Genomic DNA, 14709 nt, shown 5'->3' on the forward strand with positions numbered 1-14709 from the left:
TAAAAGATATCGATGTCCTTTTATTTATTTATTTATTTTTTGGTCGACGCGACTTGCGAACCGATCAAAAGCGATCGAACTGAGTATCGGATTTTATTTCACGGTGAAAAAAACAAACGTAGGTAGATCACTTTCGAGAAAATCCGATTTAATTCTTTTCGTCCGAGTAAATGTTAACATGAGCGCGTAACAAAAACAAAAATGTGTTTGTCGATCTTCGCGATATATCTCACAAAAATATCTCACGCTTTCTCAAAGTTAATTTCTTGAAAATTGCACCCCCAAAAAATTGTATTCTCGTATTTAGAAAATTTTGTACTTAAAAAAAATTATCTTGAAGATTTTAGACGATATTTTCTAAAAATTAAGAATATATTCTTTATTTAAGATTATAGTCTTCATTTCCGATATGTATGTTAGATATGTTTTTTTGCTTATAGATCGTTTGTGCGAGTTGTTACGTTGAAATTACACAAGAATATAACTGAAACTACAGTGTAATTCTACAAAATATCGTTACTCTTTAGAGGATTTCCCTCTTAAAGTAAGAAAATCTTCTTTAGAAGATTTAAGTGTCTATTTTAGTACAGGGTGTACTCAAAGTAAGTGGAATATCCTCAAAACGAAAATACAATTTTTTCGGTGTAACCGTGACAAATTGCGAAGCTTATCGCACTGTTAAATTCACGTCGATTATTTTCCTGTAGAAAGCGTTTTACCACAACTATTCGTCTGCCAACGTCTACACTTCATTCAAAGAGCGCCCTAATCTCGTAGTCGATCTTCGAAAACAGTCTCTAAAATCTTTTCCCTCTCGTTTCTTGCACTTTGTGCTTTGCGGCTACGATTTGTTACCTTCATTCAATGTCGACAAGAATGAAAACAGAGGAAGACGGACACAGTGAGAGAGAAGTCTCACGAAATCGAATCGCACGAAATGAGACAGAAAAAGACATCGATAGGAGACAAGAAAGAGTGAATAAAGGACGAGACCGGGGTTCTTCTTTCCCTGGAGTAGATGCCTTTCCGGAAATTTACGTGGCAGGTACGCTTGTGTGTCGAGATGTGGCCCTTCGTCCTATAACAAATTGCGAACGGCGGTAGAGAAAAACGTTTTAACGAGCACGCTCGCCCTTTTTTTTTTCTCGAGAACCTTCGGTAATGAGAACGTGTAGCTCGACAGTACTGCGAAACGGATCCGCAGAATGAAGTGCCGACACGAGAGGCAAGGGAGAGCTAAAACTTTGACGAGAGGGCATTTTATTTTCGAGTGCAGAAACGTTCTTGAAGTGCTTTTATTGTTTTCTACTTTTGATGATTTACAATTGCTTTATATAGAGCCAGACATTCGCGAATTTTGAGAAAAAAAAAATAAACAACAATATTTAGTAAATATACATAATTGTAAAACGCGATATTAAAGTAGTCTCGAGACAGTAGATTCGGATTTAAGGTCCGAGGTGTCTCTTCTCTTTTTTTCTCTCTTCTTTCTCCACAAGAGATAATAATCCTCCGGCGCGCGTTTGTACTCTTCGCAAAGAGAAGATTGCCCACAATTCATTGACATTTTTAAATTACGGGCCGTGGATATCGAGAATGATTATGCTAATAAGCGAATAAGCAGGACGCGAGAGAGAGGGTATATTTATGATTCTCGTTAACGTTCATTGCGCTTATTAATTTTATGATCAGGCGCTGCTCGTAATTGTTTATTTAATCCTGCGAACCGGTGTGTTAAATCGATGGGACGCGTCGATGTTGTTGTCGCTGTTGTTGTTGTTTCCGTTTGCGATTGCGAACCGCGACCACCTAAGAAGTCGATAGAGGGAAGCCAATGGCTTCTTCAATATCCGCAAAAACTCGACTGCGTATAAATTACGGGGAGAGAAAAAATATATTAAATATTAAAAAATAAAAAAATAAAAAAAAACTATAAAAAATTCTTCTTGCCGAAAGAATCTGTTCCCACGCGTTCGGGTGCCGTTAGTTTTTATTCGCGTGTATGTCTTCTGTTTGCGCTACTGATTGGCGTGACTGAGTACCGAGATTAGTTCCGCCTCCTACGTGAAAGCGTCTCTTTCTCTCTCTCTTTCCCTCTTTCTCCGGTACAACAAACAAATTAATTTGACTGCGTTCGCTTGAGAAAAAAAAGAACTGACTGATGGGCGGCCCTTATTTTGCGGTACACGGCAAGGGAGTCACGTTGCGCAATAATTAGCAGACGGCTGCGAATGGTTTATCAAACATTGCGTAGAGAGCGATTTGCCGAGCGTAATTCTCTCGCGAGATTTTCTCTTATTTTTCGTTGCTCAACGGAAGGGGAGGAGTCGAGACGGTAAAGCGAACGCGGTCGCGGCAAATTCATTAGTATCTTTAATGGAGTCTTAAAAATGCGCTTAATATACTTATATGCGGAGGGGGGGGAAAAAACACGACTTTAACGTATCGGAATTATCCAGCGTATAAAACGATATCACACACGTCACGCGGTTCGTCGAAATAAGAAAAAAGAAAACAATAAAAAACGAACGATCCTGTCGAAGGATCGGAGCGTGCGTCGAATCGTGCATCTTTCGAACAAGAGCGTCTCCGGGAGACGAGCGAGTTGTATCGCAAGTAGATCGACGCCACCTCTAACCCCGGAGGCGAGGAACGTGAAAAGGAGAGCGCGCAGTGAATGGTGCTCGAGACGAGCGATTGAAGCCAGCCGAATCCTTCATTGTTCACGGATTAACGAGTCGAGTCGTTCCTCGACCTGTTAGGGGTTCTCGAACCTCTCTGTGTGTGTGTGTGTGTATGTGCGCGCGCGCGCGCGCCCGTCTTCTTCGTCCCCGGTGAATGAATCATCTTCCTCGATCGGGGCCGGAGAAAGAAGGAGATACGGCAGGGGAGAGACCGACGAAGTCACGAAAATAATACGGGGTGGAGGATCGTCCGATGGTGCATTGACTTGTTCCTTTTTTTCTATTCATGGACCGCGCGCGCCTTGCGGGGTCGTGGATGATGTATACACATGTTACACGGCGGGGCAGTCGTGTTGGCTTTTTATCCGAATTTTATGGCCGCCACATTGTGTAACGTTATTGGATTGTTATGGATCGAATACGTTCTCGAATTGAGTCGGACCCGCGCGACTCAACAACGCGTGTTGCGTCGCGTGCTGTCTCACGGAAAAGTCATCACGCTCTCACTTTGTCGGGGGACAGACTTTATTTTCAATACAATAATTGCGGTTTGCGCGAGACACGAAAAAAATGAATGAAAAAGAAGAGGAATAAAATTGAGTTTTTTTTTGTTTTTTTTTTTTTTGGTTTTAATTTTACAATATTAAAAAGTCATATGTATACAAGTTATTATAAGAACTTATTTGAAATGCTCGCTGAACGGCTTTCATGGCTTTCGTCAAAACGAGCCACCGTTGTAGCACGTCACGAATTTTACCTCGTAATTCAATTCCCACGGCCAGTGGCGATAATTACAGGCCGCGGCGCGCGCGGTCCTTACACACACACACACATATGTACATACATCTGAGCCGCGACCGACTATCTTTTTGTTTTCTGTTTGCGGCACACCGTTGGTCGTTCATGTTATATTAGGTAAGGCGATTAAACAAGATTTTCCTAGTAAACATATTTCATCAAGCACCGAGAGATTTTCTAGTTTTCATATCCGGTATATTTTATTTTTCTTGTTTTTTATTATTTATTTTCCACACACACAGTATTCAAAGAGAATCTGTTGGAATCTAGAAATCCTCGATTTTATAATATGAGAGCGCAATCCGATCGATTAAGCGCCGCGCGCTGTGTAAGATTTCTTTTTTTTTTTTTTTTTGCCTACCCGTGCTTTTTTCGTGCCTTTCTCCGTGGAAACGACCTGTGTTGAGCGAATTGTGTGAATTATTATCCGGAGCCGCGTTTGTATCTCCGACCTGGACCTGGTTATTAAGATATTTCGGGGTTCGGTGATATTATATACATTCACGGCCTCTCGTTGAAGAGAGACTTCCTTAGCAACAGGGAACGTGTGCGGCACACGACGGCGCTTGCGGCGCGAGACTTCGCGCCGCGCAAATTGGTTTTCTTTGATTCGCAAAACCGGCCGATAATTAAAACGTCGTTTTATTTACGACGGAACGAAAGTTCTACGGTACGTTATCTCTCTCACCGCTGAGTATCGTTCGAATAAATAAAACAATTAAAAAAAAAAAAGAGAATCACGAGGCGATACACGCGCTCGCATCGGAAATTGGCTTTCGTTAAAGAAGCGGAAAGAAATTTAAGGCGACACTTATTTATCGGATCGACAATCTTGTTTAACGCGATGTTATCGCGCCAGGCTGCTTCGAAAAGGGTTTCAGGAGGGAGGAGGAGAGAGAGAGAGAATTCTGTAGCGCGAGACAGACTAACATATATTCGCGCGTTCTCGAAAGCGAGTTCTAAGTTTGTAATTAAATTACGTATCGATTTTTGTTTATATATACCGTTAAAAGTGTGACTTTAAATGTTTTTTGCTTTCTGCAAAATTTACGATGATATTTATTTATACTGTAATATAACAACTTTTTTTAGAAACTTAATAGTTAATTTGCTTAAGCTCTCAACAAACGTTCGCATAAAACGAAGCGAGGTTTATGGCTTCGCAAAAAGTGTGAAATATTGTCAACTTTAAAGTTCCGGACAACGACGTCAATTGTCGCTGCTGATGCAAACTTATGGGACAGCGCTCGGATGCGACGTTGGTTGTGTCACGGGTGGTCGAGGCGTGAGCAAAATTGTGTGAAAATCGAGGTGTAAAAAGAACGATGATAAATCAATCGGAGGGATTCCCCGTCTTCCTCACCGATCGAAAGTCGAACGAATGCGGAAGATCGCAAGAGCTTTACGCGAGTAAAAAAGTTGCAGCGCGATGTTGTTAGCGCAAAAATTAAAACTTTTAACAATCAATATTCAAGTTTACATATCATCAGCTTTAGACTTATTTTTATATTTTGTTGAAATATATACATTATGACGTATCTCCTTGCGAGAAAAATCCAGAATCTTTAATTTTTACTAACTGTGATTCAAAAACGGACGAATGAGAAACGAGAGAAACGCGTCGATGATAAATCTCGAATGAGTTTCTTGCATCTCGTATCGAGAGAGCGTGTCAATTACGTGGTGAAATTTAATTACTTTGAATCTTTTATATCGAGTCAAGCGAGAAAGAGAAAGAGAGAGAGAGAGAGAGAGAGAGAGAGAGAGAGAGAAGAGAGAGAATGTATCACGTCCCAAACGAAATATGTGAATCATTTATATGTACTCGCATTACTCTCATTTGCTTCGCGCGACACGTTTCCTTAATTGCGGTCGCGAAATTTCATCTGAACGATCGATCGAGCGTATCGCGGAACGGGGAGAAGAAAGGGATGACCGCAATTATTGTCACGACATTGTGAATGTGTATCGCCGTAACAGTGCGACGATATTATTTAATTTCTGCGATTTTGCCGCAGGGATGGGAAAAGATAAAAAAAATAAATAAATAAAACAAAAAAAAACCATATCGTCATCATCAACAAAAATGTTGCGTGTAGAGATTACGGACGGATCGGTCGAGCCACCATGTATTTTCAAGTGATGTCTTCTCGGCACGTCGTTACAGTCTCTGACAACTTCACGGCAATTAAGCGTGTACTGCACGAGATGCGCGCCTTTCGGGTTATTTTTAAGCCGGACTTCACGAACGAGAGTGGGGGGAAGGGGGGGCCAGGAGAAGAAACGGATATAGATGGATGCGCTTGAATCAGCGTGGTGCACGCGAGACTGCATGTGTAGTAGCGGCGGGTTAACGATCGGAAGAGCTCCGGGATTTTTCGCTTGTTCCTTCCTTCCTTCCTTCCTTCCTTCCACGATTCCTCACGCGCGAGCGGGGAAAGGGAAACTCGCGTTCTCGCAAAAAGCGCTGACGGAAGGAAATAAATTGTAGCGTTACGGTGGCCGAGTTTTTAATTATTTTTTCTTATCATTCAAGATTTCACGAAAATTGACGTGGCAAGCAAAATATCCGCAACAATTCGCTGACTTGGTGCGTGGAAATCGAATTCTTACAGCAATCGATGCGAACAAAAAATCGAATTAAGGGAGAAAACATCTAAGGGGAAAACGATGAAGAGCGAAACTCAATTGCGCGCGTGATCGAAGTCTGATGGAGGAGAAAGTAAAATTGAATTTAGACACGGGGTGTGATGACTGCGATTGAGGCAATTTTTTTTGCCAAAGCGACAATTTGATAACGCATTATTGGGTTCGTCGTCATTGAATCTCTTGTTAAATCAGAATCAAAAATAAAATACCAGATTTATTCGTTATTCATAGAATACACAATTTTGCTGTGAACTGCGCGAAAAAAAAAAGAAGGACAGATAGACGTCACTCGTGTTATTTATGCGACGATTTATTTGAGTCGAGCTGTCACGAGCACATTACGCAACGTAATGTCTTCCGTCTTCGGAAAGTGAGAGAGAATTCTCTTGCTTAGAATCTCGAGACTCGACCGAGCGAGACGCCGACGGACGCGCGGCGACGACACCACGCGGTCTGCCTCGAAGGATTCCACGTCCTGGTCTCTTGCCAATCTCATCTCGGTTTCGCCCACGCTCCGCGACGCTTGCCAAAATCGTTTCGCATTCGTGTGCACGTGAGCGCGACGCGCGTTGCGAGGACCACTACTTTCGTCGCGCGTTAACTGGAATTTCTTCTAGTCGCGATGAAAATTGGTTCGAAAGCGTGAAAATCGCGTGGAAGTGCTCGTCGATCTAATACGCGAGATGTGTCCTCATAAAAAAACTGTAATAAAAGACCTATTTCACATTATTTATAATAATTCAATGTATTTAAAATGTGATTACATTATGAGCAAATATAGCAGGAGACGCGACCGCAAATAAGAGACGATGTGTCACACCGCAGCTGGTTGGTCAAATTGCAAAGTGGGCCATAGGTGAAGCGAAAAGCGCGCTTGTCAGAGTGATGACGTTAGGGAACTTGCGGTTGTAACTTAACACCGATGCGCGAACGTAACGTCTTTCGAGAGCGGCACTTCGTTGCCTCGTTACGGGAGGCAGATCGCCTTCATTACCCGAGAAAGCCCGGAGAAACGCATTATCGTCAGAGCCCTGGGTGGTCCAAGGCCGTCGATTTTACGACTCGGATTCGGGTTCCTCAAAGGAGGATTGCCCCAGACTGTTTTGAAAACAGGTCAACCGTAACCGCCCTCCCTTTCCCATGACGCGTTATATAAAATTCTTTATTGTTATATAAAATTCTTTATCGAAAACAATTCGCGCTACATCTCGCAAACAAGCACGAAAATAAATTGAATTTTATTTTGAAGATTGACATTTGTTTTTTTTTCTCAAACAGTTTTGTTTGTTCTCAACATAATTCAGATTTTGACACAATTCGAAACAAGTTTCGTAAATTTGTAATACTTTATTTATATTTGTAATATATCTGAGAATTTTGACGAAAACATATCGACAACTCTCAAAGTTTGGACAACAGAAGTGATCATCAAGAAAAAATTACTCGCTCAAGCGCTTAATGAACAAGGAAGAAACAACACCGCACGCAACGAGAAGGATAATTGATCGGGGTCGATAAGTCGCTGCGGAGAGAGCTCGACAATTCTTTTGCCTCACAAACACCGGCGGGTTAATCGGACCGCGTGATTCGATTTCGTGAGCAGTCGGATCAGCGGCGCGCGGCGCGAACCAAAAGCCCACCGAGTTTCGAGTTATGGCTCCCCCTTTCGCGACTCTCCTCTCATTCGAGAAGCATATTCCCTGTCTCTTTCTCTCTCTTCTTCCTCCGATTAAAGGAACCACGCCGCGAAATACCCGTTGTATGTATGTACGACCGCCTCGGTGCTGCAAAAGAGACTCGAAAGTATGCGTGTATCTTGTACAACCTGCGCGCAGGTAAATACTTGCTCCGGTATACCTGCGGCGCGACACAAATGGGTTTGAGATTGTTCGGGCAGAACTATTTAAAACATTTCTAGAGAGAACTATGCAAGATACGCTCGGAAAACATGTGAAGTTTCAAGAACATGCGAGTCAGCGCAAAATCAACCTTCGTGTTTTTTTTTTTTAATTTTTTTTATTTTACAGAACTGCAATTAAGAGAATTCTAATTATTATACATTTTTAACTCTTTAATTAATAAATCGTACAAAACCAAACACAAAATACGATTTATTTTTGAAATAATAATACAAATCGTTGAGAAAAAAGACATGGAATATCTTTTAATCTATAATCTTCGATCTTCATGGAATATCTTTTAATCTATAATCTTGTATTCGGTCCAAGAAATTTTTGATTGTCGAAAATCGAATCTCGCGGAGTCTCATATAATCGGATTATGTCATCTCGTGTTACTCTCAATCCACTCGCGTTTATCACGTCCAACTTACTAGCGACGATAATTCGATACTTCCTCGATATAAATCTGTTCGATTTACGTGTACGTGCATGCGTGTGCCGCCGAGGTGCATCAGACCGAGACGTAGTAGCCGGCGACATAACGTGTCATCGAAATAACGTACAAGCGAACTAGGAAGATAGCGTGACTACATTTCATACCGAGCAAAAACACGTTCGTTTGATTACAAACTATGACAAATTTGCATGAGTAGTCAGCGTTCGCGAGTAAGTTGTTATACATTGCAGATCGTTACGTGTCAATTAATTTTTGATATTGGATTAAGTACTGTAGATTTATTTTTATTTTCTTTTTTTAATTTCAACCCTTAAAGGCTATCGTGAGTGAAATTTTATCCCATGCAAACTTCGTTTTAATGTTATTAAAAAATTTTAGGATATTTATTCACACGATTAGAAGTTTTGACAACTTCTCTTTTATTCTTAAAATAAAAAAATATATACTGGATTGAAATTTCACCCGTGATAGCATTAACGTAATTTTTATACGATAGCGTTTAAGGATAAATGTATATTTTTTAGCCACACAAAAGAATACAAGAAATTAGGAAATTTATTTTTTTGTTTTTCAGAGACAACCTAGACAGTACACAAGTACAACATTTCTCGACGCTCGGTTAATCGACCGTGTAAAAAATCCGATGTCTCGAACAATTCGTAATAATACTGTTTTTCTTTCTCGCGTGAAAATATCCCCCCAGCTGCGATCCATTAGCCGGATTTGCTTCACACGTCCGTCGAGTCAATCGAACCGTCTACTAATGTTTCATCGTCAAGGTTTATTTTATATTCGCGCAACTTCCTAATGCGCTAATGTGAATTATGTATGTTACAGCGCGACGTCGATTCAGGCGAAGCGTGTTGTTGTTGTGTAGTTGGCGAGTGGGTATTTAAATATGACGAAAGAATTTCTATCTGTCGGACACTCCCTCGGGACATTTTTTTCGGTCGCGCTGTTTTTCCACAAGAAACGTAGAGATTGATACGAGCGATTGATTTAATAACATATTTCACGCGCGTATTTGCCGCTCAACCGTTTTTCACGTGAAATCGATGATAACACGTTTAAACCGCGGCGACTTATCTACCGCGGCATTTAATTGATTCGTTTATCTAATTATTCTAAGCGTACCTCTTGAGTGAGTAATATTATATATATTTTACCAGGCGCCAGTCGCTCTTAATTGGACATTGCGCGCACCGGTTTTCTCCGCGAGGTGTCTTATCGTGATCTTGTTATCAGAATTTTTCCAAATTCGCAATTTCGCTTGAGCGAAAAAAAACAATTCTGTAATAATTAATTATGTCTTTATGAGAGCAAGCAAAACGAAACTTTATACTGCAAAATATAAGTGACTTTAAAAAACAAAGCGCGCATGTTAAAATAAATTTACGTGTTTCAAGTCGTAGTTGTAAACATTTGTTTAATTTACTGACGACGCACCGTCACTGTCGGAAAAGAACAACCACCCCGGCACAAAACAAGCACTTCCGCGCCCGAATAAATTATCAAATCGCGCGAGAACAATAACGTCTCGCACGGTACCGCCCGCACGCGTACCACCCGCGCTGCGCGATCCCGCTCCTGGGAGTATAGTTTTATCTCCAGCTAATCTAGCGGTGCCAAGACGAAAACCGGTGTATAAAAGGGGAAGCAGATCTGCCTTGATCTCGAACTATCAGAGGAAGCTTTTCCTCGGCCGAGAGTCTCGGCAACGGCTAGTAATCTCGATCCGCTCTGTCTCGAAGAAGCTGCAACTTCTTTGCCATTTGTCTCGGCATACTGAACCATCCTCTCGCCCGCTCCGAACCGGGGAAGCGATCGTTTCTCTGCTGAGCGTCACGGCGACCAGAGCACTTTCCTTTCCCTCCGCTCTAGATTTTCGTTCCGGGAGGTGGCCCTACCGCCGATGCCACCCCGCGTCATAAAAGAATGAGTAAAATTTCTTTTATCTTATTCAATAATCGTTCGCGCAGTTTTCAGTAGTGACACATGCTCAGAAATATTCAACAAAAAAGGTGAAAAAAGAAAATAGCGAAGAAAAAACTTGTGCGGAGGCGATTATTAGGCAGTTATTAGTCGACTCGTGTCGCTGTGTGTTGTTAACGTTCGATTCATAGCCGACCCACGCGAACGGAGGAACCCACGTCGTCGGTCGAAGGTGAAGCAGCGGGATGTGGAACAAAAGCGATTCTCTTGGAAGAGAATTGGACGGCACCTTTCCACTCCCACGCGCAGCAGACTACAAAATGCGCCCACCGCGAGATCGCAACATAAAAAATTTGTAAATACTCTTTTCACTCAGCACATGCACTCCCGATCGGTATGCCGATTTCTGTGTAAGTAGTCGACTTGAAAATCTACGTGACTCTTGTGTGTGTTATTTCAACAAGATGCGTTTTACAAGATTGGCGCAACACAGGCGCGCTACGCGCACGCTTATTATTATTTTTATTTTAACGTGTTGTGTCAGTGAACACAACCTGTCACCGCAATGACAGCTAGTACATACGTCTTATAAACCATACAATACACATATAAGAGAAATAACGCATGAATATCACACATTTATATATTATATATAATATATATATTCTTTTCCCTGTCACGTGACTAAAGTAAAGTCACGTGTTTTTTCACTTCTCCCTTTCAATATTTCTTGAGTGTGATATTCATGCGTTATTTCTCTTATATGTGTATTGTATGGTTTATAAGACGTATATATATATATTACGGTATATATACGGTAGTATACGGTAAGCACGTGACCGAGGTCAGTGACCTCGCCGTAGTCATTGACTTTTCGTTAAAGGTCGTTGACCTCTCGTTAAAGGTCGTTGACCTTTCGTTAAAGGTCATTGACCTCTCGTTAAAGTCACGATTTTAAAGACGCGTGACTAAAGTAAAGTCACGTGACTGTAGTTACGTGATGTTTTTTCTCTCCTTCCTGTCGCGTAATCTTACGTAAAATAAAATCGAGTGCGGATTAGTCTTCAAGTTTTCATTTCAAACCGCAAGTATAATTATTTTTGCTGCAAAACCACCGTAGATAAGATACCAGTACATTTTCTAGCGATAAGAGTCTCCAATAAGAGTCTTTGATAGAAATCGAGTTCCGAGTTTACATAGAGGTTTGCTCGTCAACGACCCTGAAGAACGCGCCCGGATTCGAGGTATGTACTTCGAGCTTTAACGACTTCGGAAACCGGCCGTCCTGTAAATTTTCTTGTCGATGCGCGCTTCTGTCTTTCTCTCTCTCTCTCTCTTTCTTCTCGTTGTACCCCATTTACGGAACTCGAAGATGGCGCGTGCAATGCCAATTTATTAGTGGTGGCCTTAGCCTCGATCGGGTCCATAAAGGATCCCGGAGCTACTCACTTCGTGAGAATCTCTTCGCAACGACTTTCGTCTTTGTTCGAAAATTTCAACGCTCGCTCGAAGAATCGCTCTTGCGCAAACTTTCTTTTGTTACATCCCGTGAAGTGTCACGCGACATGTTTCATTAGCAACTAGGAATTCGATTTATTAACAAACGCAGCACAGCAATCGCGCGCAACGCCGATTGACCGTTATATTTTTCAACGATAACAACGGAGAACATTGATAGCTGTTTTCAAAAAAAAAAAAAAAATCCGATAAATCATTGGTTGGAACTGCGGGAACTTTCACGTCCCCGTTCTCTGCCATTAACGCGCGCGAGCGAGCGATCGCAATATCGCTAATTGCTTTTATTGACGCACAATCGCTCGTTGTTCGCGTTTTATTATCGCAGATCGCTCGCGAAACGATGCGGTCATTTGTTGCTGATATAATATACGCGTGCGACTGTGTATAAACGCGTTGATAAACGCGTGCATTACGAGCGGAGGTGTCGCTCCTGCATCGAGATCCTTTCACGGATAAAGAACCGCGGAAGATCTGTTTGCGATACCGGCTCCCTAGTTTCTTCTTCTCCGCGTTTCTTCCCGCACCTCGGCGAGTGCCTCTCTCTCTCTCTCTCTCTCGCGCGCGCCCGATGATATCTCTGCGATATTCTCTTCGTGTTTCCGAGACACACAGTCTGCGGTGTAGCCGCAGAGCACAAAGTGCAAGAAACGAGAGGAAAAAGATTTTACGAGTTTTTCGGAGATCGACTACAAAGGATAGGCGCTCTTTAATAAAGTATGGATTCTTGACAGAAATTGCGAAGGGACTATAGTCACGAGAAAGATTTTTTTTTTTTTTTTTTTTCAATTGCTCCTTCATCAGCGCTGTTTCATCTCGTCGATTTTGTCATTAATCATTCGCGCTTCTATTTTATTGACAAAAACAAAGCACTTACCTGTTTGAGATCCAGAAGAATCGTCACGTACTCGTAGACATCGCCTTTTGCCAACGTCGGACTCTGCCACCATCGTCCGGAATTCGGGTCGAGAACATTGCTGATATCGTGCCTCTTGCCCGGATCCGAGCTCTTGGAGTCGCAGACCGCGCACTTCGACGACTCCGAGGGTTTGCAAAACGTCTCGGGACCTTTCTCGCCGCACGTCGCGTTCACGTAAATGTCCGCTTTCGCGGCGACGTTGAACGTGGACGGAAAGAGAGCGCTGCTCTTCAAGGTTCTGCTCAAATTGTATTGTTCTGAAAATGTATTATCTGAAATCGAAAAAACGGAAAACGTATTCGTCAGATCGAGATAAGGACGAGAATAGAGAAAACGCCGCGTGGTATTTATTTCTTCGAAGTTTTAAACAATAGTCGAACTCTTTAACGATAATCGATTTATAAAGAGATCGTGTCCTTTTTCTCGATCGGCTACTATTCGAGTGTTGCTTTTGCGGAGAGAAGACGCTTTCGGTTTCGTGTTGAAACCTATCTCTCTTACACTCTCGGAAGTCGTATCAATTGTCGACACCGAGGCGCGTCTGCCGCGGCTCTTAATTGGCGCGGACAAAATTAGTTCAAACGTATCCAATCCTCTTTCGGATCGTTCGTTGCTCAATCGAACTGCCAGCGTTCCCGTTCCCGGGAGGACAAATTGAACTCGTCACGATTTTTTTTTCTTACACACAAACATTAACTTCGGTTGCTTAATTCGCACCGAATAAAATTACAAATCATTTAATGAAGCAAATTATGCGCAAAACCAAAATTGTAAGAAAAAAAAGTTTCATCGTTCAAACGAACATCAGCTATAAACGAACTTTCAAAATCTTGTCAAGCACAAAATCTTGAACGAAATATCAAAAGCTTGTCATTAAATAACGCATCGTAAAATCTCAAATCTCGTTGGTTTTAATAAATGAATAAACTGCAAGTGATTTTAGATTCATGCATGCGAAGTGGAAGTATACGAAATCGCGATCGTTGCCGCTACACAACAACATGATCGCGCCCACGCGGATGATAAACGGATGGACGTTCGCGATGATATAGGTGAGCGCTATAACGCGCAGCGTGTATCTAGAGAAGTCCGCGAACTCGCGAAAGATTCTATTTTGAAATTCTCATTCGGCGAATCATTCATCCGTTTTGTAGACGATTAATGTTCGATGTTTGAAAAACATTCAAAAGTTAAGTTGCACAATTATTACTTAGTCAATTGCTGTTGTTTTGTTAACATCGGTATTTTGTACAAAAATACCGATAATATCTTCATTACGTACCCGATTGCAAACTGCGGATTTTAAATCGGCGATAACACTGGCTGTAAAAAAAAGATCAAAAGGTCAAATCGATCAAACTTCAATCGATTAAACGCGAAAATCTTTACGTTTCTCTCGCAAATCTTCGGTTCGCGCGCGCGCGTTATATATTGTATATATATAGCTCGCATTCTGTTTCGCGCCGTTTGTTGCGCGCGTGCAGTTGGCGCGAGATACGCGCGACCGTGTCTCTTGATAGTATCGAATCCAGCTGTGGAATATATAACGCAGTCCTCATATCTCTTGGTAGCACGGAATGATACATATAACGCCTGCCACCCCTTGTCAAACTCGCGACTCGCTTTAATCCTTCTTTACGATAGCGGGCGTGACATCTCACTTTTTTTCTCCGATCCACAACCGCACGTGGTCGCTTAATGGATTTCATCTTCGGAATCAAGAACTCGGAGAGAGAAGGGGAAAGGTGATCATTTCGAAGATTGGTCTCAATTTTACCGGATTCCGATGACGTGTCTCTCAATCTCATCGTTTTACAAGCGAGCGTGATCTTTGTTTATGAAGATCGAAAGAGA

General features: G+C 42.0%; 1 protein-coding gene across 1 annotated transcript in view; it reads right to left on the reverse strand.

Annotated features, from left to right (window-relative positions):
* The window catches only part of LOC109857294 (laminin subunit alpha-1-like), a 79310-nt gene that overhangs the window by 40687 nt on the left and 23914 nt on the right, over nt 1–14709 (reverse strand). Inside the window, exon 3 of the mRNA XM_020433466.1 lies at nt 12814–13127. Coding sequence (XP_020289055.1) covers nt 12814–13127 — 314 coding nt within the window. The remainder of the gene's footprint in view (nt 1–12813; nt 13128–14709) is intronic.

This window comes from Pseudomyrmex gracilis, unplaced genomic scaffold, assembly GCF_002006095.1.
Source record: "Pseudomyrmex gracilis isolate BER0280 unplaced genomic scaffold, ASM200609v1 scaffold_154, whole genome shotgun sequence".
In the NCBI taxonomy this organism is placed as follows: domain Eukaryota; kingdom Metazoa; phylum Arthropoda; class Insecta; order Hymenoptera; family Formicidae; genus Pseudomyrmex; species Pseudomyrmex gracilis.